General features: G+C 46.9%; 1 protein-coding gene and 1 non-coding gene across 2 annotated transcripts in view; one reads left to right on the top strand and one right to left on the bottom strand.

The window, feature by feature from the left end:
• Positions 1-15,471, bottom strand: part of OCIAD2 (OCIA domain containing 2) — a 28,503-nt gene extending 13,032 nt beyond the window's left edge. Inside the window, exons 1-4 of the mRNA XM_075544972.1 lie at positions 15,360-15,471; positions 12,692-12,811; positions 4,576-4,672; positions 1,564-1,617 (exon numbers count right to left, since the gene is read on the bottom strand). Of these exons, the coding sequence (XP_075401087.1) occupies positions 1,564-1,617; positions 4,576-4,672; positions 12,692-12,757 (217 nt within the window). The 5' untranslated portion in view covers positions 12,758-12,811; positions 15,360-15,471. The remainder of the gene's footprint in view (positions 1-1,563; positions 1,618-4,575; positions 4,673-12,691; positions 12,812-15,359) is intronic.
• LOC142443988 (U6 spliceosomal RNA) lies at positions 12,836-12,942 on the top strand. Its single transcript, XR_012783685.1, has one exon. It is a non-coding gene; the product is annotated as a U6 spliceosomal RNA (small nuclear RNA).
• Positions 15,472-26,235: the final 10,764 nt, after the last annotated feature.

Genomic DNA, 26,235 nt, shown 5'->3' with positions numbered 1-26,235 from the left:
TTGTGACCCTTTTGTAAGGGAAGTTCAGTTGTCTACAGATGGGCTTTGGGTTTCCATTCTGCGCTCCCCCTCACTCAGAGAAGGAAATGATTTTTTACAAACAAGTGTAACGTTGATCCAAGACACATGAGGCACTCAGTCTTTGAGACTGATGGAGAAAACCTTCCCTCATGTTTACCGGGTATGTTTTCCTGTTGTGTTTTTTAAGTCCTGGAAATCAGTAGCACTGGCTTAAACCAAGTCAGGTGCATTATTATTACCTGGGGACTAAGTAATGCTTGTAGGCCAGGGAGTAGCCGGGAGAAGGATGGATACAGGTATGGGGTGAAGAAAACATTGTGAGGCGGAGAGAGTTCTGTGTGGAGGGATACAAAGTGGCTGCGGTAGTCATAGACACAGATGTAACAACGTGGACTAGAGAGCTGCCCTTCCTCAGGTAGAGGCTGCCTCTTGGCCTGGACAGGCCATGGGCAGCATTTTACACCCACTTGCCTACTCCTCAGAGCTCCCTGTCACAGTGGACAATCTGCCCAACCATAATGAGAGGGCCTGGAAGACACAGATCTCTGCAGAGAAAGGTACTGTATAAGATTCTGATAGTTGCTGTAACAAATTATCACAAACTTCCACCATTTCACCCACTGAGGTCAAGTCCATTCTGATTCACAGTGATCCTGTAGGACAGTGTCGAACCTCTCCATCAGGTTTCAGAGGCAGTCTGTCCAGAAGCAGACAGCTATGGAGTGGTTGGTTAGTGTGTCCCAGTGACCTTGCAGTTGGTAGCAGCCCACCATTTCACACACACACCACTAGACGGTGGCTTACAAGAACACCCATTGGTTATCTTACAGGCATGGAGGTCAGAAGTGAAAATGGGTCTCACTGGGCTAAAACCAAGGTGTCGGCTGAGGTGCATTCCTTTCTGCAGAATCTAAGGGAGAATTCTCCCTGCTCTTTCCAGTCATTAGAGGCACATACAAACCACTGGTGACATTGTAGGCTAAGTGTTGGGCTGTTAAGCTCAAAGTCGGTGATTCAAAGCCAGCAGCCACTCCAAGGGAGAAAGATGAGGCTGTCTGGTCCTGTAAAGATCCATAGTCTTGGAACGATATAGGGCCTCAATGAGTCAGATTCAACTGAATGGCAGTAGGTTGGAAGTGGAGAGGCCACCCACAGTCCTTGGCTTTGGGCCTCATTCTTTTGTCTTCCAAGCCAACAATGTTGGGCTTAGTCCTTGTCCCCCTACCATGTCTTCCACTTTTAAGGATCTGGAATAATGTAGGATGATCTCCTCCTTTTACAGTCAGCTGATTAGCAATCTTAACTCCCTTTTGTCTTGTAATCTAATATTTTCACAGATCTGAGACGAGCATATTTCGGGGGGCCACTTTGCTACTTATGACAAGGCACTTAGGGTGAAAACAGGCAACGTTAAATAAATCCTTCACCATAAAAGAGAGAAAGAAATGCCCAGCACCAAAAAAAAAAAAAAAAATTGCCAGGAGGTTCCACAGACAGCTGGCCTATGATAAATCAAAAGACTCAAAGAGTAGAGAGTCTTACCTTTGTGGACCAGTCCTTGAGTGACAAGCATGCTCACAAGAGAAGAAGGCAGAGCTGTAAAACAAAAATGCCCTTCAATCGTGATCTTTTAAAAGCGAGCCTCTCACTTAGAATTCACAGACAATGATCCTGGACTTTCCCTCTTTCCCAAGGATCCTTGGTGGGGCAGTTGGTTAAGCACTTGGCTGCTGACCCCAGGGTCCGACCCCTGGGGAGAGAGGAGGCTGTCTGCACCTGCAAAGTCTTCTACTCTTGGACACCCTGTGGGGCGGCTCCACCCTGCCCTGTCGGCTTGCTATGAGTTGGAAGTGACTCCATCCCAGTAGGTCTGGGCTTTCCTCTTTCCTCCCTCAGTAATGAGAGTTTATTAATTTGCCATTTTAATTATTTAGCACTGTCCTAAATATGGGAAATGTCTTGGGACATATCCAGGGCACTCAGCATGACAGTTATTGATCTAACAAAACCTCAACTCCATGCTACTCCATCCGTACCGGTTCCTGTGGCGTCAGCTCCAACCCCCTTCCCCCCCACCCCCCTGGCCCAGTGCCAGGGCAGAACGGGCCCCCACACAGTTTTCAGTGGTGGATTTTGGGGGAATGTAGATTGGCATGCCTTTTTTTCCAGAGGCAATTTTGGCACAGACTGGAACCGCCAAACGTGTGCTTGGCAGTTGAACATGGTAACCGTTTGCATTGCTCAGGGATTCCACTCCGTCTTTGCCCACCAGTCACTGACTACCCAGCATGCACCAGACATAGGTAGCTGCAGGCAATGTGGGCATCCCCATGTATATGCACTCTTAGTTCTCGTCTTTTCTCTCTGAACTTGGAAATTTCCCTTAGCTATATATTTTGAAATTTTTAGTTCTACACAAGAATTAAAGAGCAGCACAATCAACTCCTGTATATTCTTTGTCGCTTAGCTTCAACAATTGTGAAGAGTTTGCCAAATTCACTTCATCTCTCCCTGCTTTCCTTTTGTTTCCTGAGCCAGCTGTAATTTGGGAACATCGTGGCTCTTCATCACTATTCAGCAGGTGTCGTCTAAGAGCAAGACCATTCCCCTATAACCACAACTTCACTAGCATGTTCAAGAAGAAGGATATTGGTTGACTGATACTAACACATAATCTACATTAACAGTTCCCCAATTGGTTCAATATGTTCTTCATAACTGAACCGAATTGAACTCATTTCCATCAAGTTGATTTTGTTTCCTAGAAACTGTAAAGGACAGGAGAGCAGTGCCCTGGGGGTTTCTGAGACTGTAACTCATTATGGGAATAGAAAGCCTCATTTTTCTCCCATGGATCAGTCGCTGGTTTTGAACTACAGACCTCATGGTTCACAGTTCAATGTGTAATCCACTATGCCACCAGGGATCCTTTAATGTTTTTTTCCCTTCTACCTAGGAAAGTAAGGATCAGGTATGAGGGGGCTTCAAAATGTTCATAGAAAAATAGCATGAAAAAAAATTATTCTATGAACTTTTCCCCCCCTTTTTTTTATTCCATCAACTTTTTGAAGCACCCCTTACATTACACTTCACTATCATGTCTTTAGAATTCGCTTGAATCTAGAAGAGCTCCCTTTAAAAATTATTTTTATTTATTTTATTGTTCTCTTGAGTATCTATTTTTAATCTTTCACAATACTTTGTCCCACATTTTGGGTTAGCCTCTTTTCTAAAGATTGCAAGATGATTACATTCATGTTAAACACAAGTGATATTTAGTTATACTTTTTAAAGTAAGTATTTTAGCCTGGAAAAGGAAACGAAAGAAAAGACTCTCGTTCTGTTCAAAATCTGTCAGCTGTCTTCTTTCAAAAGCAGGGAGCGGTGATAAACATCTAGCTTTTGCTACCCGCCCAAACAAATCCAACAACACCCACCGAGTCTGCAGTCTGCTACCTGAGGGCAGACACACCGGTCAGACTGAGGTTCATCTACTGGGGTGCAATGAAATGACTGGCTTAGACTGTCAGAAAACACCTGATGTCTCAAAACACAAGCAGTCATCGTAGCAATGCCCAATGACCAGCAGCTTCCAGGGAGTGGGATGGCTCCAAATCGTGGAAAGAGAATGATTTTAAAACCAGAATGAACATGTCCCAGGACAAATTAGCCCTGAGTCGACAATGGTGTCAATTATTGGAGGCGTCTCCATGGACTCTCCCACGACATTTTCAAGTGATGAATCATGAATTTTTAAAATTGGAAGTCACCTGGGTGCACCCTGGTCTTATGTAAGGCAGGCCCCGGGGCAGAAAGCAACTCAGCTTGCCAGGCTATGGCCAAACAATGTTACGAGAAGTCTGAGGGCGCTAGCGCCACTGATCATTCCCTCAGCAACCATTTACTGCATCTCTTCCATGTGGGAGGCTCCGTGCTAAGCTCCGCGATAAAGCAGGGAACTTGGCATCCACTGCTCCTGAATTCTCTGAAGCTTAGAGCTGAGTGGCATTCAAGAAGGCCTGCTCTTCAGCAGACAAGCTATTCTTAATATCACTCTTGGTCCACTTTCTTGGTCACATTAAGGAAAACAAAATAAAACATTCACCAGGCATCACTTTTGGGAAAGCGAGATGGAGTGCCCCTAAATTGATTACGATCTCTACCCTAAGAAAAGGGTCTCAAGATGGATTTAAGCGTGGAGATTAAACATTTAAATGGATTTAAACATTTAGCGCCCAATACCAATGAGGGATTTATTCAAAGTCCCTGCTCAAACATAAGTCATTACTTATGACATTTATGACAGCCAATACATTGCGAATGGCAAATTCATTGCCAACGAGTGGTTTGCTACACATGCCAACCACATGTGCGGCCCCACACGTGTCAGAGGAGGACTGTGTGCCACGGGGTCATCAATTTCTGTGACCTTGAGGAGGCACCTTTGGGTGGGGTCGCACCTTCTGGCTAGTAGTCAAGTGCTTAACCCTTTGTGTCACCGCAGGGCCCTGGGGCAAATCCAACATGTCCAAAGACTAAGAGGGACGCAATTACCTCTCTTCCAGAAGCTTTCTTCTTGGCACTCTTTAATAATCTTTGCGATCTCTCCTCTGTGCATGTGCAGTTTGGATTTTGGACAAAATATCAGGCTCTGCAAGGAAAGCTAAGCGGTGAGTTAAGCGAAACCATCACGAAACCATCTGCTTTGCTTCCTCTGGAGGAGGACAGAGAACCCCCCGCCCCCCATTACACAGCATGGCTTGTGCCGGTCCCCAGCACCAAGCAATCACGAGTTTCTGAGAGAGCTTCCCATCTGGGAGTGCTGGAGGCACTTAGATCAGGAGAGAGCCCCAGTTGGAGAACCAGGTTGGGCATGGAGCAGACAGCTCTTCCGGCTGAATGATGGCTGAGAACACATTTTCTTTCTGACCACCGTCCCTCTGACCACGCAGCCACTGTACCTGGCGTGTCACTCGCTGAGGTGCATGCTCCACATGGCGGTGCTGGGCGGTTTCTCCTAGCCATGCCCCTTTCTTAGCTACCCTGAAGACGCCATTCAGCAGGTTAAAATGACTGCTCTGGGACTGGAGAGACTGCAGGGGCCAAGACAGGCTGTGTGAACCAGTGCTGCTGAGTGTAGATGGCATAAAAACGGATGAGAAATATGACTTTGAGCACACAGTTTTCAGTAGTAGAAGCAAAGAAGGTACAGGTGCAATTCCCATGCGGCATCAGAATGTGTTAAGTACAAGATTAACGAGCTTGCCTTGGTTGTTGGACTTATGGTACTATAGCATAGCGTATCTGGGTTGTAGCCTTTCACCAATCTTATTCAATCTGGATGCTGAGCCAATCATCCAAGAAGCGGGTTTATAGGAAGAAGCACGTGGCAATAGGGTTGGATGAAGACTCACTGAGGTAGTTAGTTTATTGTGCCAACCTGGCCGATAAACACATGTGGGGTTAATTGAAGGGCGGAGAGATAAATGACTGAGTGAGCCTCGCCTTTCTAGTTCTCAGGTCTCTTGCTCTCTGATGGTCAGACCAGGGTGCGGCTTTCTCAGCCAGTTCCCTGCTTCTGCTGGCAAGGCTTACTTCCTGCAAGACATCCCTGAGGAGAAGCCGCATGGACCTACCCTGATACAGCCCTGGGTGCTGGAGCAGCTGTGTGGAGACCCCTGCCACCACTGAGATGTTTACAAGATCACTGACTCGGTTTTCCTCCTGTAGTCGGCATCATTGCATGTGTTTTGTGAGAAGGAAGAGGACTTTGTGGATTGGTGTTGGACACGTTGGACTTGTGGGCTTGGGCAGCACTGGGTTGGGATGTTTTCTTGATGTGCACTTAACCTTTATATAACACTCTCTCTTGTACATGAGTTTCTGTGGATGTGTTTCTCTAAAGTACCCAGACTAGCACACAGCCTGCTATATGCAGATGACACAGGCTTGCCCACTGAAAGTGAACCATGGAAAGTGTTTGCTGATGAAGATCTGCAGTATGGATCCCACCTCAATGCTGAGAAAACAAAAATCCTTAGGAGGGAACCGATCATCACTCAAGAAATAAAACAACATATTTTATTGGGCAAATCTGCAGAAGACCTCTGTACAGAGTTATAAAGCAAAGATATCCCCTTGAGACTGAAGGACGCTTGACCTAGGCTTTACATTTTCAACCATCTCATACGCACGCACAAACCAGACAGTAGTTAAGGAAAGCCAAGAAAGAGCTGATGCCATTGAAATTTGGTGTTGACAGAGAATATTCAATATCCCATAGGCTGCCAGAAGAACAAACACACTTGTCTTGGAAGAAGAAAAGCCAGAATGTTCCTTAGTAGGGAGGATGGTGAGATTTTATGTCATGTACTTTGGACATGTTATCAAGTGGGGCCAGATCCTAGAGCAGGACATCATGCGTGTTAGGGGAGAGGGTCTGAGAAAAAGAAGAAAGTCATCAGTGAGAAGGTGTGACACAGTGGCTGCGATCATGGGCTCAAGGACAGTGACGGCAATGAGAACAGCACAGGATGAGTTAGTGCTCCATTGGGTTGTTCCCAGGGTGGCTCGCTATGAGTTGAAACTCTTTCAGCAGCACTTAACAGCATTGGTAAGGTTATTGAAGAGATGGGCATCAGATGTGTAGATGGGCATCATTTCAATGCTTGCCCTAGGGGCTCTTTTCCGTAGGTACACCTTGCGTGCCCTTTGCCAACTTGGTTTCCTTAAGACCTAGCTCGAATGTTGCTTTCTGAGTGGAGAGAGGGGCGTTATTGCCTCTTCACCACACAATTTATAAGAGGGGCTCCACAAAATTCACGGACAAACGGAATTTGAGGGAATTGGACTTTCCCCACCAACTTGGTGGGATAGCATTCAGAGCATCGCACCACCGTTCATCTGTTTCTACTTCCGTGTGCATTGTTAGATGGTGTACTCATCAACAAGCCACATTTATCATTATACATAGTTGGTTTAGATCTTGGCAGTACTGCACATGCTTGCAGGAGGTCTGTACGTAACTTCTAGTACAACTATCAACACACCCCACTGAGAGCACCCATGTCCTCAAGTCACTTCCCACTCATGTCAGCCTCATGCTCCAGAGTACATCTGAGCTGCATAGGCTTTTCTTTTCCCCACCATCAACATTTATTGAGCATCGGTACTGGACTGGGAACAAGTTGAAAATATAATTCCTGCCCTTTAAAGTGGTATTTTTCTTTGGTGTTTTCTGCAAGGTACTAAAGAAATATTCCGTAGAGTGCATTTGCCCCATCCTTATACAGAGGCTAGAGGAAAAGAAAGGATTTAAAGGCAGACAATGGCAGACCATTCAGAAGAGTCAGAGCTGACAAGGAATAACACTGAGAAGAATGGGAACTCCAGAGCCTTTCATTGGCTCACAGGAACCTGTGTGTGGACCAAGAGGCCATTGTTCAAACAGAACAAGGGAATACTGCATAGTTTAAAATCAAGATATGAGCATATCAGGGTGCATTCTCCCCCCCCCCATACTTATTCAATCTGGATGCTGAGAAAATAATCCAAGACACTGAATTCTATGAAGAAAAATGGGGCATCAAGATTGGAGGAAGGTTAATTAGCAATCTACGATATGCAGAGAACACAGCTCTATTTGCTGATAGTGAGGACTTGAAGCACTTGCTGATGAAGATCAAAGACTGCAGTCTTCAGGCTGGATTGCAACTCAATGCAGAGAAATCCCAAGTCCTCACAATGGACCAATAGACAACAGCACGCTAAGCAGGGCGAAGATGAAAGTTAGCAAAGATTTCATTTTGTTTGAATCCACAGTCAATGCGGACGGCATTTTGAAGACAAGGTGTGCCTGAGCCAAGCTATGGCATTTTAAATCACCTTATGCGTGTGTGAAGGGTCGACACTGAATACGGAAGACCAAAGAGGAACTGATGCATCTGAATTACGGGGTTGGTGAAGCCCTAATGAAAGTACCGCTAACTGTCGGAAGAACAAACAATCTGTCTTAGAACGCGCCTTAGAAGAGAGGACGGGGAGACTTCATCTCGCGTATGTCAGATATGTTGTCAGGCAAGAGTGGTCCCTGCCCAAGGACATCATGCTTGATCAAGTAGAAGTGGAACGCCAGCTCCTTGAAGCTCTGCTGCAACCTGTTCACTCTAGGTGGCCTTGCGGGTCTTTGAAATACCAGTGTCGTCCCTTCCAGCATCACAGCATCACACAAGCCACCACAGTACGACAACTGACAAGTGGGAGAAAGTAGAAGGGCAGGGAACCAGAGGAAGATGCTTGACAAGGTGGATTCGCACAGAGGCTACAGCATGGCGTGAAACATAAGACAATGGGGAGGCTGGCACAGGACCAGGGAGTGTTTCATTGTGTTGTCCATTGGGTCACTGTGAGTCTTAACCAACTCAATGGCACCTACCAGGAACAACAGGGAGAAATACACACTCTCATCAACTAAGGAGGTTTGCTGCCAAAAACAAGCTGAGGGAAACCATTTGTGGGACACAACCAAAGGAAGCAGGGCCTGTTGGACGACACCAAGTAGAGCCAGCACGACCATGGGGCCCCCCTCCAAGTCCATGGCTACCAGGTAGAGACGGCTGGTGAGAAGACACAATAACGCTAAAGAAGGACGGCAATCCCCTGAACCTCATAAACAGAAAACATGAAGAAGCATTAGACATCAAGGGCGTGAAGGCACAAAATGCATTGTGAATGCTACCCAGTGCCGCAAGGAGCCCACAGCACTGGGACTTCCTACGTTAGCAAACGCCAGGTACCGGAAACCCACGTGGAGCAGGACGCTCTTTCCATACAATCTCTTGGAAATGAGCAAATTGTGTTCCTTTGTTTGATAAGGGAAAATGAGGCACAGTGGGAAATTGTAGTAGTTACAGAAGTGTTTTCATCCGTAAGATACACAATGGACGTAAACTTGGCTAAAGCTCACTGGCTACCAAGAGAGATTAAGGACGAAATTTCCAAAGGAAAAAAAAAGACTAAATTTCCAAAACATGTACAATTCCCTCTAGAGACGTATCAGAACCCAAAACTAATGTGCGTGAAAAGCTGCAGGTAAAGTCATTGAGAAGTGTATTCATACAATTTTTATCCCACTTATATCAACTTCATGTAAGTTCTTAGCAACTATCTTTGAATTAGTCATGAAATTTTCATAAGGTATTAAACAAAGCCAGCCATCATTTCAAGTTATTTCCCTGTGAATGGATTTTCTTTTCTGTTTTTTTTAAAATAGATACAGAATATGCAGATTAGGCAACTATTTTTTAAATCACCAAAGAAAAAATATAAGAGATTAAATGCATATTTTTTGAAAATTTTCAGCTGTGCTCCAGATACATGAAGTGATAATTCATTGTACTGCATCTTTTTCCCCATGCCTTTGTCCCTCTGTTGCCTTACATGTTTAAAGACAAATAAAACGAGTGTAGAAAAATTAATGCGAGCAGAGAGCAGGTAACCTTACAAAACCCGATAGTGACGCATTTCTTCTCTTCTCCAGAATACACCGGGGCGCACGTGAGAGTGCGTCCGCAGCTGTCCAAAGTGCACACATTGCGATGGAGTATTCCATAGTCACACTGGCTCAATAGATCATGTTCGTGAGATTATCTTTTTTCTTCTATTAAAAGATCATTCTATTGGGGGCGAGATGATCTATTTCTACCATGATCTTACAAGTGCTCCAAACGTTCAAGTCCCCACAATAACTTCACCTGCGATTCCAGCCCATTACCCTTTCATCCCTCACTAGGACAAGCCAAGCTGTAGGCAGTTTGTTCTTTGCTTAGATGTGGAGGCAGCATAGGGTGTTTGTGTCTGTACTCTTTATGGAAGCAGATCACCAGGTCTGTTTCCCGCAGGGCCAATGGGTGTGCGTGTGCGTGTGTGTGTATGTGGGGGGGTGTTACCACCATCCTTTTACTTTTGCTTAGCAGTTGACTGCAAACTACTTGTGCTACCCAGTGACCTATATCAAAGACACAAACTCACTGCCATTGAATCGATGGCAACGCATAGCAACCCTACAGGGCAAAGGAGAACTGTCCCCATGGGTTTCTGGGAAGGTAGCTCTTTACAGAAATAGAAAACCTATCTTTCTCCCCTGGAGCAGCTGGGGGTTTCCACGGCAGCCCAATGTGTGGTCCCTTCCATCACCAGGGCTCCCTAACGAACAACAATCGGTCTAAAATCATATTGCATCGTTTGATTTGCATGTTTTTGATCATTTGGTGTAGTTGGGCATCTCTCCATAGTCTTGCTAGCATGGCAGGGCTATCTTTTGATCTGGTGCCACTCATTCACTATCTAAAGTAACCCTGTTTGTCACCTAATCCTTTCTGCTATTGAGTAACGCTGTGGATGTGAGAGACTCTCCCAAGAATCGGAGCTTCTGCTGTGGTGGCTCTTTTCTTCAGCCAGACCGCCCACCTCCCTGAGTACGGAGACAATCCCTACAGTTGAACTGGGGCAGAATGACTTTGGCTTATGCGTTTTCTTCGGGCTTAATTATTTTCTGAAAATGAATGATCTTTCTTTGTTTCTGTCGTGTGTAGATTCTTTGTGCGTGTCCTCTGCCGCTTCTTTCCTGAGGTTTACTGTGTTTTGTTGTGAGGTGCTTGACGTTGAACTGGCTGGTTTTGCCATTGTACTTTTTTTAGACTCTTCAATTGTTGGGGTTGTCTCTGTTGTTGTCCTGACATGCCGCTGAGTTGGTCCCCACTCACTGGGACCCTACACACCACAGAACCAAACACTGCCCCGTCCTGTGCTGTCCTCACACTGGTTCCTGTGCTTGAGCCCATCCATTGTGGTAGCACAGAGTCCACCCCTCCCCGTGAGGGCCTTCCTCGTGTACGCTGCCCCTCCGCTGAGCATGATACCCTGCTCCAGGGAATGGCCTCCTGACAACCTGTCTTAAGTAGGTAAGACCAAGTCCTGCCATCCTTGCCTAATTGTTGCCGGGTGCCAGTCAATTCCCAATGCATAGTGACCTCACGTGATGCAGTCGTACCGCCCGCGAGGGTCCGCTTGGCTGCAATCCCTATGGAAGGGCCTTGCTCGACCTTTCTCGCAGGTGCTGCTGGATGGCTTTGAATCACCCACTTGTCTGTTAGCAATGGAGCACTTAACCTCTGTGCCACCAGCGTTCCTTGCATCGCTTATAGTAGCTGTCCATGTGAGGGCATTCCTGGAGAGAACGTTTCCATGGGCCAACTAGGGTCCCAAGCTCGGCCTCATGCATCCTGTCATCCTGCCATGCTAACAAGATGAACTGATCTTGTGACACAGTGCCTTTGGAGGTCGACCAGCAACCCAATGTGACCACCGCCCTCCTCTTTTTCTACAGCTCCCCACGGCTTAGCATGTGAGGGGGCAGAGAGGGTGTCTTGGCAATGGGGGAAGGCACTGTTCTCATTCCTCCTCACCACCCCCACCCCACAGCAAGGATCCCCAACTTATGCCCAATGCAAGCCATTGATTCTTGTTCCTGGCTGTGGCTACAGCAGCCATGAGCAACTCACACCTACCTTCCTCCTCACACCCCAGCCCCTCCAACACACACACACACACACACACACACACACGCCATCAAAATGACTGCGAGTCTTGCAATCGAGATGAAATGTTCCCGCAGAGTCTGCCTGCTGGCAGGGCACTGATGATCTTTTTCTGTCACCAACATCAATGATTGATGGCGCTCCATTTCTCAGGGCAGCTCAGGTGTCCAGACATTCCTCCTTGTGACTTGGTATCATCTGTCTGTGTGCTGTTCCTAAACTTTGCCTCCCCAACCTCGCCTCCTCCATAAACCCCTTTTTATCTTGAAAAGTTGCCCCCAGAGGACACGAACGCCTGTCCTCTCTCTCTCACCATATGGCACACACTCCTTTTCCTTCCTCCACACCCCTCTGAAACACGGACCATTCATCTTGAACACGTTGAAAAGCTGTGTCCCTGTTCATCCTCGGCTGCTCCACCTGATGGCTGGGTTAGTAATCAAGAACCCTGCTAACCTGATTGGATGGGAGCCCTGGTGGTGTAGTGGTTACGAGTTGGGCTGCGATCCGCATGGTCAGCAGTTCGAAACCACCAGCAGCTCCTCGTGAGAAAGATGGGGCTTTCTACTCCTTCAAAGAGCTACAGTCTCAGAAACGCACAGGGGTAGTTGTACCGGGCCCTATACAGGTGCTGAGAGTCAACATTGACTTGATGGCAGTGAGTTATCCTGATTGGGAACACCTGGCTTATGCTTAATGCGAATACCCCTGGTTCCCAGGAAATGTCGAAAAAAGCAGAATATGTCATGCTGCTAGAGTGCAGCCCTCGGCCAGGTGTTGCAGTCTGCTGGAGAAAGGCCCTTCAGTCCCAGACTGCCTGCCTCAGAACTAGTTAAGCTAGCTTCGAAACAGGGATGAACAAAGAAAGGACTTTGTGAGTACATCCTTCCAGCTCCTTTGTGAGGCCACCGAAAACCTTCCTTCCGCATTCCGTTTGCTCTGAACCCGTCCACCAGGTGCCAGACTACAAAAGCAACAGCACAACAGGGACGTGTCTGGGCCAGCTTGTGTTTGAACAGAAGTCCTGCACGTGAGGGCCCTGCAGATGGCGCAGCCCCAGGCGAACAACATACCTGCTTGCTGGGCGGTGGCAAATGGGGCCCTTTCTCTTGGTTTCCATGAGTCGACACTGAAGCCATCGGCCTTGCTGTGCTTCCAGCAGAATGCAGTCCACTTCCTCCTTCCCCCAAGGGCTAAGGGGAGTAAAGAAAATTCACGTGTTTGCTTTGGCAGCACATATACTAAAATTGGAACGATACAGAGAAGATTAGCGTGGCCCCTGCGCAAGGATGACACGCAAATTCGTGAAGGGTTCCATATTAAAAAAATACAGAAAATTCACACTGTGATTAAATGCATAGCAACCCTGAAAGCACCGATTGGGGAACCTTCTTTCGTTTTGTTATAGGTCTTCGTACGCAATCACCAGCAAACCCCATTTCTAATGCTCCGCCCCACTTTAACCCCATCCTGGCAACAGTCACATTGTAAGAGGGGGGAGATGTCACTGTGAGTGCCGGAATGTGTTACTACCTGTCCACCATACTCCCAAACAGGTTCCAATACATTGAAAAGTCATCAACTTTCTAATATTAAAATCATTGCCTCAAGGGAGCTCACAATCTAAAAGAGGAAGCGAGGTCCGTCAACCGGTGGAGAGCATGGCAAGATCCTCCGAGGAGGGGCTACTAACTGCAGCATTAGCCCTTTGAAACCACGATGCTTCTCCTTACAGAGGTCCGGCCTCAGACGCCCCTGGGCAGTGCTATCCGGTCCTATACATGGGTCACGATGGTTGGAATCAATGTGGTGGCAGTGAGTTTGCCTTTGAGAAGAGAGGAGGACAAGCAGGAGGCCTGGTGGGGCTGTGGGCCACCAGCTGAGCTGCTAATGGAAAGGCCCCTGGTTGGAATCCACCAGCTGCCCTGTGGCAGAAAGAGGAGGCTGTCTACTTCCATCGAGATTTAACGTCTCCCAAAGCCCAGGGGGTCAGTTTTACTCTTGGAAAGGGGGAGGGGGAGAGGTAGGGTAATGGTTAGGGCTGGGTTGCTAATTGCAGGATTAGAGATTGGAGTCCATTGAGAGGCTCCTTGGAAGAAACGCTTGGTGATTTGCTTCAGGAAAACCAGTCATTGAAAACTACACACACACACACTCAATCACTGCTACAGAGTCAAGTCCAACTCACAGGGACATTCGAGGCACCAGGGCTTAGGAGCCTGTCACTCTTTCCAGGAGCAGAAAGCCCCCTCTTTCACACCGGGAGCAGCCGGTTGTCAGCGGTTGTTTCCAGCTGCTGACCTTGCAGTTGGCAGCCCACCAGGCAGCCGTCACCCTTGCCAAGGCTGTGAAAACTCCACAGAGCACAGTTTTTCCCCACCACACACGAGGCCACCATGAATGAACGGGGTCGACAGGGAACGCAGTGCAAGGTGCTGAGGAGGGACAGGTGACCAATGACTATTCTGTCTCATCAGGTCTGACGGCATCAAGGGCAGTCCTGAGTTTTCAAAAGGTTCTGTAGAGAGGGGAGGGACCGCAGGCAGGATCCGTTATCCATCCCGCTAGGTAGAGGATCCAGTCTTTACTGTGGGCTCTGTGAAATGAGCTAACCACGAGGTGGGCATTTAAACCCACCAGCCTGGGCGGAAGGATGAGGCTCTCGGAAGCCCGCAGCGAGGCACGGCGGTGGGTAATGTTTTGCATGGACACGACATGCTGCCCTGCGGTCTAAGACTCGACATTGAATCACTGCCTGTGCAACTGGTGAGCCCGGAGATCTGGGGATTGGGGAGGACAGATTCCCGAGCCCCAGTGTTGACTGCAGGCACCCCTGGAGCCCCCTCCAGGGGAGCCCTTCACAGGCCGGGTAACTGTCCTCTCATTTGCCATCCTCCTTAGACCGTGAGGTCCTTTAATGAAGGCCGTGCTTTTTGTCTTACTCTTCTTTATACCTCCTTGGTCAGTATTTGTGTAGTTCATGACCTTAAAAATAATGCAAACTTTTTTTTTTAAGCAATCATGAGAGGCTTTTAGGAGGACGAAAGAGGAGCTCCCCAAAGTCCCAGATCGGCGTCAGGCTCCCAGCGAGCGACTCTGGGCGTTTTATGTCCCGAGGACCCCTAGGGACCCCTGGCTGACCTGGGGGTGCCGACCCAAGGCGCAGTTAGATCATCAGACTTAAGGTCTTTGGGCGCAAGGGCGAACAGGGCACAAAAGCTCCGCGGTGGGGTCAGGCAGGTCCCCTCACCCGCCTCTGAGGTCGGTTTGTTCTCTGAGTACACCCCCACCCCCCGCTGCGTCTGGGGTCCCTGTGCGTCTCGGGTCTCAGACCGTGGGCTGCAAGGTGCAGAACCCGGTACCTGGGGGAGCGGCGCGGGGTGGAAGTGCGGGTGCGGGTGCGGAGTGGGGGTGGGGGGTGACGGCACCCTCTGAACCTCGGGGAAAGTCCGGTGGAACCTGCGGAAACCTTCCACTGTCCTCAGTCCGGGGTAGCTCCGCAGGACCCCCGAGACCCTCACCTCCACGCGGAGGCCGCGGGGGAGGGTCGGACTGCGGGGAGCTGGAAAGGAGGACCGGAGGCGGCCACGGGGGACCCGGGGTCTTTCCAATTTCCAAAGGGCTGTGCCGCTGCTGTTCCCCTCCCCGGAAGTGAAGCAGGCAGAGGAACACCCCCCCCTTTTCGCCGGACCCCCTGTTGCCCCCCCACTCCCAACCCGCGTGCGGCCCCGCGGGGCTCACCTGCCTGGGCTGGTTCTCTTGCAGGCGTCTCCGGAGATGGACGCCGAGCCGAGCTCCCCTCCTCCCGCGGCTGCGCTGCTGCCGGGCTTTCTCCCCGCCTCCCTGGGAGGCCTCCTCCCGCCCCTGCGCCCCTGAGTCCCAGTCGGCCCCACTGGCTTCCCCAGCCTCCTCTGAGGGTTGGTGTCACCCAGTGCTGTAACTCATGGTGTCACTCCCTCCAGGGACTTCCCCGCCCCCGCCAGACCACACAAAATCCTTGGTAATGTTATCAATCCGTTTCCATCATTGAACAGTGATACTCATCTAGTTGTACGTGTCTTAACTGTAACATTTCTTAATTATAAGAATGCCAACAACAAAATTGTGTTGGAAAAGCTTTCTGGAAGAGCTAGGAGGCAAAGGGTATATATAGAAGTCTAAATACAGGCAATGTGCATATGTAAATATATTTATGAGGATGTGGAAATAGATCTATGTGCATATATTTATAGGTTTAGTATTAAGGTGGTAGATGGACATTGGGCCTCCACTCAAATACTCTCTCAATGCAAGAATACTTTGTTTTATTAAACTGGCATTCCATGATGCTCACAGTCCCGACACAATGGCTGAAGACAAAGTGGGTGCATAAGCAAATGTGAAGAAAGCTGATGGTGCCCAGTTATCAAAAGATATAGCATCTGGGGTCTTAAAGGCTTGAAGTTAAACAAGCAGCCATCTAGCTTAGAAGCAACAAAGCCCACATGGAAGAAGCACACCTGAGTGATCACGAGGTGTTGAGGGATCAGGTATCAGCCATCATCAGAACAAAAAATCATATCATGGTGAATGAGGGGGAATGTGGAGTGGAGACCCACAGCCCATCTGTAGGCAATTGGACATGTCCTTAGGGGAGGAGACGAGCCAATCAGGGTGCCATGTAGCAACAATGAAATATGCAACTTCCCTCTAGTTCCTAAATGCTTCCCCCACCCCCCAACTATCATGTTCCCAATTCTACCTTATAAATCTGGCTAGACCAGGAGATGTATACTGGTACAGATAGGAACTGGAAACACAAGAATCCAGGGAGGATGATCTTTTCAGGACAAGTGGTGAGGGTGGCGATGCCAGGAGGGTGGAGGGAGGGTGGGGTGGAAAAGGGGAACCAATTACAAGGATCTATATATAACCTCCTCCCTGGGGGGACGGACAACAGAAAAGTAGGTGAAGGGAGACATTGGACTGTAAGATATGACAAAATAAAGAAGCACACCAGCCTGTGCGATCACGCGGTGTCGAAGGGATCAGGTATAAGGCATCATCAGAACAAAAAAAAATCTTACCACAGTGAATGAGGGGCGGGGGGGGCGGGGGAGAGGGGGAAGTGCAGAGTGGAGACCCAAAGCCAATTTGTGGACCACTGGAGATCCCCTTGCAGAGGGGGTTCAGGGAGGAGATGAGCCAATCAGGATGCGATTTAACAATGATGATCAGGAGCAATGATAAAATATACACCTTTCCTCTAGTTCCTACATGCTTCCTCCTCCCCGTCCTATCATGATCCCAGTTCTACCTTACAAATGTGGCTAGACCAGAGGATGTACACTGGTACAGATAAGAACTGGAAACAGGGAATCCAGTGTGGATGATCCCTTCAGGACCAGTGGTGTGAGTGGTGATACTGGGAGGGTAGAGGGAGGGTGGGTTGGAAAGAGGGAACTGATTACAAGGATTTACATGTGACCTCCTCCCTGGGGGACGGACAACAGAAAAGTGGGTGAAGGGAGATGTTGGACAGGGCTAGATATGACAAATAATAATTTATAAATTGTCAAGAGGGAAGGGGAGTGGGGAGGGAGGGGAAAAATGAGAATCTGATGCCAGGCGCTTAAGTGGAGAGCAAACGTTTTGAGAATGATGAGGGCAATGAATGTACAGATGTGCTTTACACAATTGATGTATGTATGTGTTGTGATAAGAGTTGCATGTGCCCCTAATAAAATGATTTTTTTTAAAAAAGAGAGGTTTTCTGGATTGAATTGTAACATTATTAGTAACTGGCATTATCAGTAGTAATGATAACATTATTATTATGATCAGAAATAGATTTGGAAGTCATTGCATTTGCTTTCTTTTCCCCTTAATTGTCACATCATGCTTTTAAAAAAGTCATTTTATTGGGAGTTCATCCAGCCATCCATCCATTGTGTCAAGCACATTTGTGCATATGTTGCCATCATCATTTTCAAAACATTTTCTTTCTACTTGAGCCCTTGGTATCAGTTCATTTTTCTCCCTCCTTCATGAACCCTTGATATTTATAATTTTTTTCATGTCTTTCACTGACCAATGTCTCCCTTCACCCACTTTTCTGTTGTCTGTTCCCCTGGGAGGGGGTTATATGTGGATCATTGTGACCGGTTACCCTCCTTTCTCCCCACACCTTCCCCTTCCCCTCCTGCTATCACTACTTTTTCTCCTGGTTATGGCTGCTCTCATTATTGATCCTGAGGGGTCTATCTGCCATGGATTCCCTGTGTTACGAGCTCTTATCTGTACCCATGTACATGCTCTGGTATAGCCGGATTTGTAAGGTAGAATTCGGGTCATGATAATGGGCGGGGGGCAAGAAAGAAGCATTTAGGAACTAGAGGAAAGTTGTATGTTTCATCAGTCCTGTACTGCACCTTGGCCACATCATTCTTGTCATTGATATGAGTTCACAAATATTCTCAAACACTCCCATCCAGTGGATGCCAACTCAGAGTGACCCTATAGGACAGGGTAGAACTGCCGCCTTGTGGGTTTCCCGCGACTACCTGTTTACAAAGTAGAAAGTCTCTTCTCTCTCCTGCCTCTGAGTGGATGGTGGATTTGAACTGCTGATGTTTCTGTTAGTAGCTCAATTCATAGCCATCAGGGCTCTGCCTCACAAACACGAATCACCACGATATTAGCTAAACAGCGGGGCATTGGACATGTCAGCAACTAGGAAACCGCCGCCCCTGCGAGCACAGGGCGTGCGTGCATGTAGCGTGTGCTTGTGCTGCAGAGGAAACTTTCACTTGAAGCGACATTGGAATTGGGTAATAACAGCAGCTCTGGCAAAGTGTAATAGAAGGTTCAAAGAGCAAATTAGAAGAAAGTGTAGCCTTGTACATACATTGTTACAGGTAAACTAGGCTTCCCAAACTATTTTGTTGCCAATAAATAACTGCAGGTTTGCTTTAATAAGAAAGAATAAAAATTTTGTAGACTGTAATTTTGATGTCACCGCCCCCCCCCAACCAGTGTACCTTCTCTCTGCCCCCATTTCTGCCTTGTAGTCCCCTTTTTTCTGTTGCTGGTCTCACCAGCAACAGAAGCTGAAATCCGGCTCATGCTAGAAACTTCTTACCCAGCTTGGACCTGACACCGTGCAGATTTTACTGCCGTAATGTGCTCCACCCAAGTCCCCGACTCAAAATAACACAGCAGCAGCATCTATTGAACATACTTCCTGGACCTAGTGTTGACACTCACTTATGTGTCCCTTTTAACAAGGTTTTAGGGCAAGTACTATTATCGTCATTTACAGAGATGTTAACGGAGTGACTCACATCACATGAGTTGGAGTCCACAAACCAGCTTGACTTCCAAGCCTTTCTATTGTTCTCACTCCAGCCCCGCATCCTCAACCTCTGGTGAGCTTTGGTGTAACTTCAGATGGGCCAGGATTCTCAGTGGTTTGCCAATGATCACCTAGTAATCCCCATGTCTTGCAAGAACTATGGCCAACGTGCTCCTTACAGGTAAGAATGGCTTGTCTCACGTAGTTTGGCTGTAACAAAGACCAGTCCCTTGAGAAGGACATTATGCTTGGTAAAGTAGAGGAGCAGTGAAAAAGAGGAAGGCCGGTAACAAGATGGATTGACACAGTTGCTGCAACAATTGGCTCAGACATAGGAACAGTTGTGAGGATGACACAGGACAGGGTAATGTTTCTATCTGTTGTGCATTGGGTCACTAGAGGTTGAAATACGAATAGACTCAATGGCACCTTGCAACAACAACAACATTTCCTCATGATGTGATGGAACACAATGAAATCACGTTTATTTCGGGATCTATGGGAATCAGCCAATCAGTTGTAAAAAGATTACAATGGGATACAATCCATATTCAGATCAAAGTTCTGATCCAGTCAGAGGTGTGACTTGCTTCCAATATAAGTGCATTCTGTGGTGACGCTTGCTTGCTTTTTGCTGGGTCTGGATCCTGCGTCTGATTTGTCCTCCAGCCTTTGGTTTCTTGGACTTGAGTTGGCCTCTGTGGATTGCTATATTGCCTATCAATTGTGGGAGTCACCGAAAGCTTGTCATCTCATCTGCCAACTTTAGGTTCATTTGCCTTTGCAGCCGCACACCTGTCATCTTTCTACAAATCATGTGTTCATCAGCCCCCAGCAGTTACAAAAACCAGGAGAAGTAGAAATCTCCAGCCTAACATCTGACCTATGGATTTGGAACTTGCCTGGACTAGAAACTGGCCAGCTTCTGCACGCGCACGCACATGCGCACCCCCCCACCCCAAATACACACACTTGACTGGTTTTGCTTCTCGAAGGAAACCAGCCTAAGGGTGGTGTAAGCTTCTGGGGACCTTTAGTACCTGTATCATTCACAGCCTGGGAAGAACTTGGTAGGATTCATTGAGTATCCAGATGGAAGAGAGGTTATACGTCATGGTTGAAGTACGTCATCATTTTGCATTGGTTTCTACTATAGCAAGTCCTAATGGTTTTAGGCCGCTAGCCTCAGCCCTCCCCACTGCCCACTCCTCCCAGTAGTCCCTCTCCCCCTCCACACTGGCTCCTTTCTGTTTCTCATGTACATACAAGATCTCTCCCACCTGAGGCTCACCTGGAGTCTCCTTCCTCTTACTGGACTGTTCTCCCCACTAGTCTATTCTAGCTTTTTCATACTCATCCTCTTCTTCCTTTTTAAACAACAAATTTGGTGACAAGATGCACAACAAACATATGCCACAGCAACAACCTCTTCATGAACCATCCATTGACATCAGGTCTTCTTTTTTTCAGTTACATTTTTCAAGCTGTGCCATCTTTCTTGTTTTCTTCCATGAAACCTTATTTATTTCAATAATCCATGGGGAGTTTAAACAAGCATTTTATTGGGGGCCCTTACAGCTCTTATAGCAGTCCATATGTGCTATCTTTCTAGACGACCTTTTCCAAACTGTTCCACCAACATTGACACCAACTCACCGCCTTCCCTGAAGCTGCTCAGGCATCCTTTTGTGCTGCGTTGGTCAATATGACCCATGTAGATAGCCCTTGAAAACAGTATGATGCTTAGTGCAGACTTTCTTTTCTAATTAGGCAAAACTATTGTTTGGTTCAAAGACAACTTCAGGGGATGCTTTTGGTTCAAGACGTAAAGATTTCCTCTTTGGAGCCATCAGGCCTCAATGGGTTTAAAAATCGGAATAATAAGAGAATTTGACCCCTTTTAATCAAGATACGTCTATAGAATTCTTGCTCTAAGTGTTCAGTATTGGTAACTGACACTGTTCAATTATTCTGGCCTCATGGTAAAAGAGGCCGTTGCTTATGACAGCAACCTGGCTTTCCTACTAATCTGTATCTCACCCATCCCTAGGAAGACCCTTTGTGACTATCATCCTCCCTTCTCTTTCATGGCACACATATTACTATTTGCTTTTGTGTACTTACTTGTATTAATGTGCCCATTTGTTCAAAGCCCATTTCCCTGCTTCCCTGTAAGCTTCATGCAGTAGCGTCCATCACTACTATGCCTGGATATAAACCTACCCAGACCCAAACCATTGCCGCTGAGTTGATTCCAATTCTTACCAACCCCATATAGGGGCTTCCCTCGGCATTGTCAATTTTTATGGGAACAGATCGTCTCATTTCTCTCCAAAGGAGCTGGTGGTGGATTCGAAATGCTGATCTTGCAGTGAGCAGTTCAATGCTTACCTAAGAGAATCACCAGGGATGCTATGGATATAAGATGGGCTCAATAAATACTGTTGAGTGAATGAAGGAATATGTGAGTGAATAAAAGCCTGTACGCAAAGATGGTCAAGAGATTGCTATTATGGGAGATCTGTGTTCCATACTAGATCCCCCAAGCCAATTTGTTCTCTAAAATTTTTATTAAAAGATCATTTTTCGATCTTTTAGTACAACTCTTGTCACAATCCATACATCGCTTGCATGAGGTGAATTTGTACATCTGTTGCCTTCATTCTTCTCTAGACATTTACTTTCTATTGAGCCCTTGGTATCAGCTCCTCTCCCCCCCTCAATCCACCACCCTCATAACCCCTTGATAGATTATACATAGTTGTTATTTCATATCTCACACTGACCACTGTCTCCCTTCCCCCATGTTTTCTGTTGTTCTTGTTTCTGGAGAGGGGTGTATGATTATATGTCGATCATTGCGATCGGTTCCCTCTTTCTCCCTTCCTCTCCACTCATCCCCCTACCCTTCTGGTATTGCTACTCCCACTCCTGTTCTTGGATTCTGTGTATCATGAGGTCCCATCTCTTCCCTATACCTGTGTACATGTTCCGATGTAGTCTGAATTGAGAAGCAGCTCTGGGGTCTTGGGGGGGGGGTGAAGAAGCCTCAAGGAACCAGAGGACTATAGTGTGTTTCATTGACGCTTTACTGCACCCTGGTTGACTCATCCCTTCCCTGTGACCCTCTGTGGGAGGATTGTTCCACTGTCTACAGATGGGCTTTGGATATCTTTCTGCTCCAACCACCCCGGTTCTCAACAATATGTTTTTGTTTGTTAGGTGTCTTCTGATGTTTATTACCCGGTCCCTATGACTCCTCATGATCTCAAAATGCTTCTTCCATGTGAACTTGTTGCTTCTCTGCTGAATGGAAGCTTGTGTAACTTCATACCTTTAAGACCCCAGATGCTATATCTTTTAATATCTGGGCACCATCCTTCTTCTTCACCACATTTGCTTATGCACCTGCTTTGTCTTCAGTGATTGTGTCGGGAGGGTGAACATCTCAGACTGCTGATTTGTTACAACAAAGTGTTCTTGTATTGAGGAAAGGTATGAGCACAGGCCTGCAGTCCATCCCCTACCTCAGTGTATTGCCATATAAATATATGTACATAGGCCAATACCTCTATTTTTGTGGATTAATGTATTCACATACGTACACCGCTGTTTATACCTCTATCCATTGCTTTGTGTCCTAAGTCCTTCCTCTGTTTTCTTTTACCTTCCTCTTGCCCTACCTTCACTTTCCCCTATTTCTGCCTCTTGGTACCTCCTCTTAGCTAGTTTGCTGTTGCTCCGACACTGCACCCCCCCTCCCTATCTTCTCTTTGTTATTGACTCTAATACCCTAGTAGTTCCCCTGTCTTTGGTGCTACCTGCTCACAGTCCCCTTCTCCCACCGCCCTCACCCCCCAGGTCTCCGCAGGACCGTTGCCTGCTGCTTTCTCCTGGGGCATGCTTCCCATGCCTATCATATAAGTAGGCACACCGACTATTGTCAGGTTAAACCAGCCCCTGACAACATCACTGGTCCGTAGGCACAACTGTGTGGCAATCATATATAAAGATTACAGTCCTAGAGAATAAGAGAGATAGGAGAAAGAGCAAAATGAAAAAGTCAGACGCATTTTACGGTAGCATGCTCACCTCCTGGACGGCCATGATCTCAGCAGCCAGGTCCACGCAGAGCACAGAGGAGAAGGAAGGAGAGGAGAGGAGAGGAGCACTTTGTTGTTATATGGGGCTTTTAATGGTATCCATTAGTTGTGCATGTTCAGGAGTTACATCCGTCACCCAGTGGGTGGTCATCACAGTAAAGTCCCTGGGCTCACAGGTGAGCAAACCTAAATTAATACCTGCATTGGGGGAAGGCATGAGGGGGATGGGTGCCTTGGAGGGAGGAGCTAATCAAAGAATATCTGCTTCTACAGAGAGACCAAATCAACCATGTGCTCACTTTAAAAGCAGCATAGCTGTTAGTGGAGAATCTATGGGAGTGACACGTAAAGCAGGAAATTGTGCTTGGACTTTTCTCTAATTTAGATTTCCTGATTCCTTCTGTTATAAGTTAGGGAATATAGTCCTGGTCATATCCCCCTCAGTGTTCGTTTCCCACAGACTATGACATCGCCCAAACTGATTTTAAAAAAGGAAGAAAGATTGAAAAGAGAAAAGGAGAAGACACAAGAAGAAAAAGAAAAGGGAGAAAAAAACAACAAAAAGAGACGAAATATACAAAAATCCCAGGTCTGTTCACTGGCCTTCCTGACTGTCCAGGAGCTGCCCCTCCCAGCCTGGAGTCCCTTTTGGGGGCGCCTCAGGGACTTTGTAACTTTGCTCTGCTCCAGCTGCTGGCTTGCATATTCTCTTCTTGGTTTGCCCCGCTGTGGGGGGTATTGTTCTACACAATTTCAGAGAGAAGAGAGACATGGGTCCTTCCAACAAATGATTGACCACTTTTCAAAGAATTGGGACAAAATAAAATGCAAGGGGCTGTGTTAGGCTATGTTGACTAGAAAAGCAGACCCAGTGACACTCATCTATGTGTAAGAAAGAGCTTGATAGGAGTAATTGTATATCAAGAAAGCATCTTGATATATATATATATATATATATATATATATATATATATATATATATATATATATATATATATATAACAGCCCAGTCCAACTCAAGTCCATAAGTCTGACACTAGTAAGTCCCTCTTCAGACTCAAGCAGCCACACGCAAGGACACAGACTACAGGAAGATCACAGCCAAGCAGGTGCAGAGTCACATGGATCCAAGATTGGTGGAAATACAGCAGGGCTCCAGCAGCTTTAGGGTCAGTGGCAGAGTGAAGGGGGAGAGGAAGAGGTCAGAGAGGAAGGGGGAAAGGAAAGAAGCGGGCCCTTCTCTCTCCTAGTGTCCTACTGAGATGGCCGTACCTTCAAAGGGCAGAATTAGGCTATGACCTGATTGACAGGTTTGACTGCACCCCTAGCTGGGACTGTCTAGTCGATATAAAATCATCAAATTACCCCAGGGGCTTCAAAAAGTTCACGGTAAAATGTAATGAGAAGATCATGGAATTTTTACATGAACTTCTGAAATCCCCTCATGCACTTAGCCTTACAAGTATAAGACTGAGCAGAGCCCGTTGTTGGCTTTGAGCATCCTACAGGACTTTAGGAGCTTGACCACAAAACGGATCATATACTGTGAAAAATGTGACTGATCTAGAGAGTGGCAAACCATTCAAGCCAGGCCCCAGTTTGCACTCTTACAGTAATTGCATTGCCCTCAGGCAAAGTCCAAGTTCATTAGCAGAGACCTGCATCATTCAGCTCTCACCTACCTTTCCAACACGCAGGCCTTAGGCCCTCCCAGGACAAAATGGAATGGGTGATGTTCTCCCTTTTCATTCTTTCACATCGGCGAAGCTTCTGCCTGAACACCGCACCCACCCCTCTGCACACTCACCCACCTTCTTGCTCACTGGGTCTAGGAGTCACATCCTTTTGGAAGCCTGACCTGACTCAAGTTTGTTTTACATTCTCTCTGCAACTCGTATGCAAATACATTTGCCATTGTGAGCAAGTTACTAAAATTCACGGGCAAAATGGAATGAAATGAGCATGTATCTGTTATGCATATAGGATCACTAGGAATTGGAACTGAGTCCACAGCAGAGGATTTGGGTTTGTTCCATATAGAGGAGTTTCTCAGTGGCACAAAATCTGTTTTGAACCAAAGGATTGGTGATTCCAATCACCCAATGGCCTCTGGGAAGAAAGACCTGCTTCTAAAATGTCACAGCCTTGAAAGCCGTTCAGAGCTGAGTCCTATTCTGCAACACCTGGGTTTCCATGAGTAGAGCCACTGGCTTCTTTTGGTTGTTGTTGGTGTGCATAAATACAGGTACAGATATGCACATGAAAGTTATTAATATTACTATCCATAACTGATGTGTATTAAACACTATGTGCCAGCGACTCTCTTGGCTTCTCTCCACATTTTAACTCCATCCCCACAGTGATTCTATGTCACACAGACAGCAAATGACAGAATTTGCACCGAGACTCTAGAGTTCTGTGTTTCCCGGTGTTGTCACACACCCCCCTCCTCATAGTGGGTGCAGTCCCTGGTGTCACCCAGTGCCGCTCCCTCTTGATGGTGCACTCTTTAAGGGCGTCTTGTTAAGTAACTGGCACATTGATGAACTCGTGAATGAATAAATGAATTTGACTAAAAAGAAGAATAAACACACTCCTTTATTTTAAGGGCCACATAGTCTTTTTTCCTCCTTCTTTCCTTTACGAAACAGTTGGACAACCTTTGAAACAACCCGACTCTAATCTGCACAAGATCGCCGGAAAGCTCAACAACCTGCAGATGCAATCCTGTTTGTTGAAAGTGAGGTCTTGAAGCACCATTTGACAAAGATAAAGAATGACAACTTCCCCAACGCATTACACCCCAACACAAAGAAAACGAAAATCTTCACGTCGGAACCAATAAACAACGGTGTGACAAACAGAGAGAACACTGAAGTTGTCAATTATTTCATTTATTTGGATCCACAATCCACATCCGTGGAAGCATCGGTCACGGTATCAAAAGACTGGCAAATCTGCTTGCAAAAGGCCTCTTTTAAATCTTCTTTTTTACAGTACCCCTAGAAGTTAGTATTTAATTTTTATAAGTCCATTTAACACACCTGAAAAATGCTGAGCCTAATGATTCAGGCATTAAAACAACCACGAAGGATAACAAACTCAGCTCTACCTAACTGCTTATAGAGCTACATGGCTTCAGAGAACCCAAACTCGCAATCTGTTTTTTGGAACCATTGTA

The sequence above is a fragment of the Tenrec ecaudatus genome, chromosome 3, assembly GCF_050624435.1.
Source record: "Tenrec ecaudatus isolate mTenEca1 chromosome 3, mTenEca1.hap1, whole genome shotgun sequence".
NCBI lineage: Eukaryota > Metazoa > Chordata > Mammalia > Afrosoricida > Tenrecidae > Tenrec > Tenrec ecaudatus.
The sequence above is the reverse complement of the archived record's forward strand: the minus strand, read 5'-3'. Positions and strand labels throughout refer to the sequence as shown.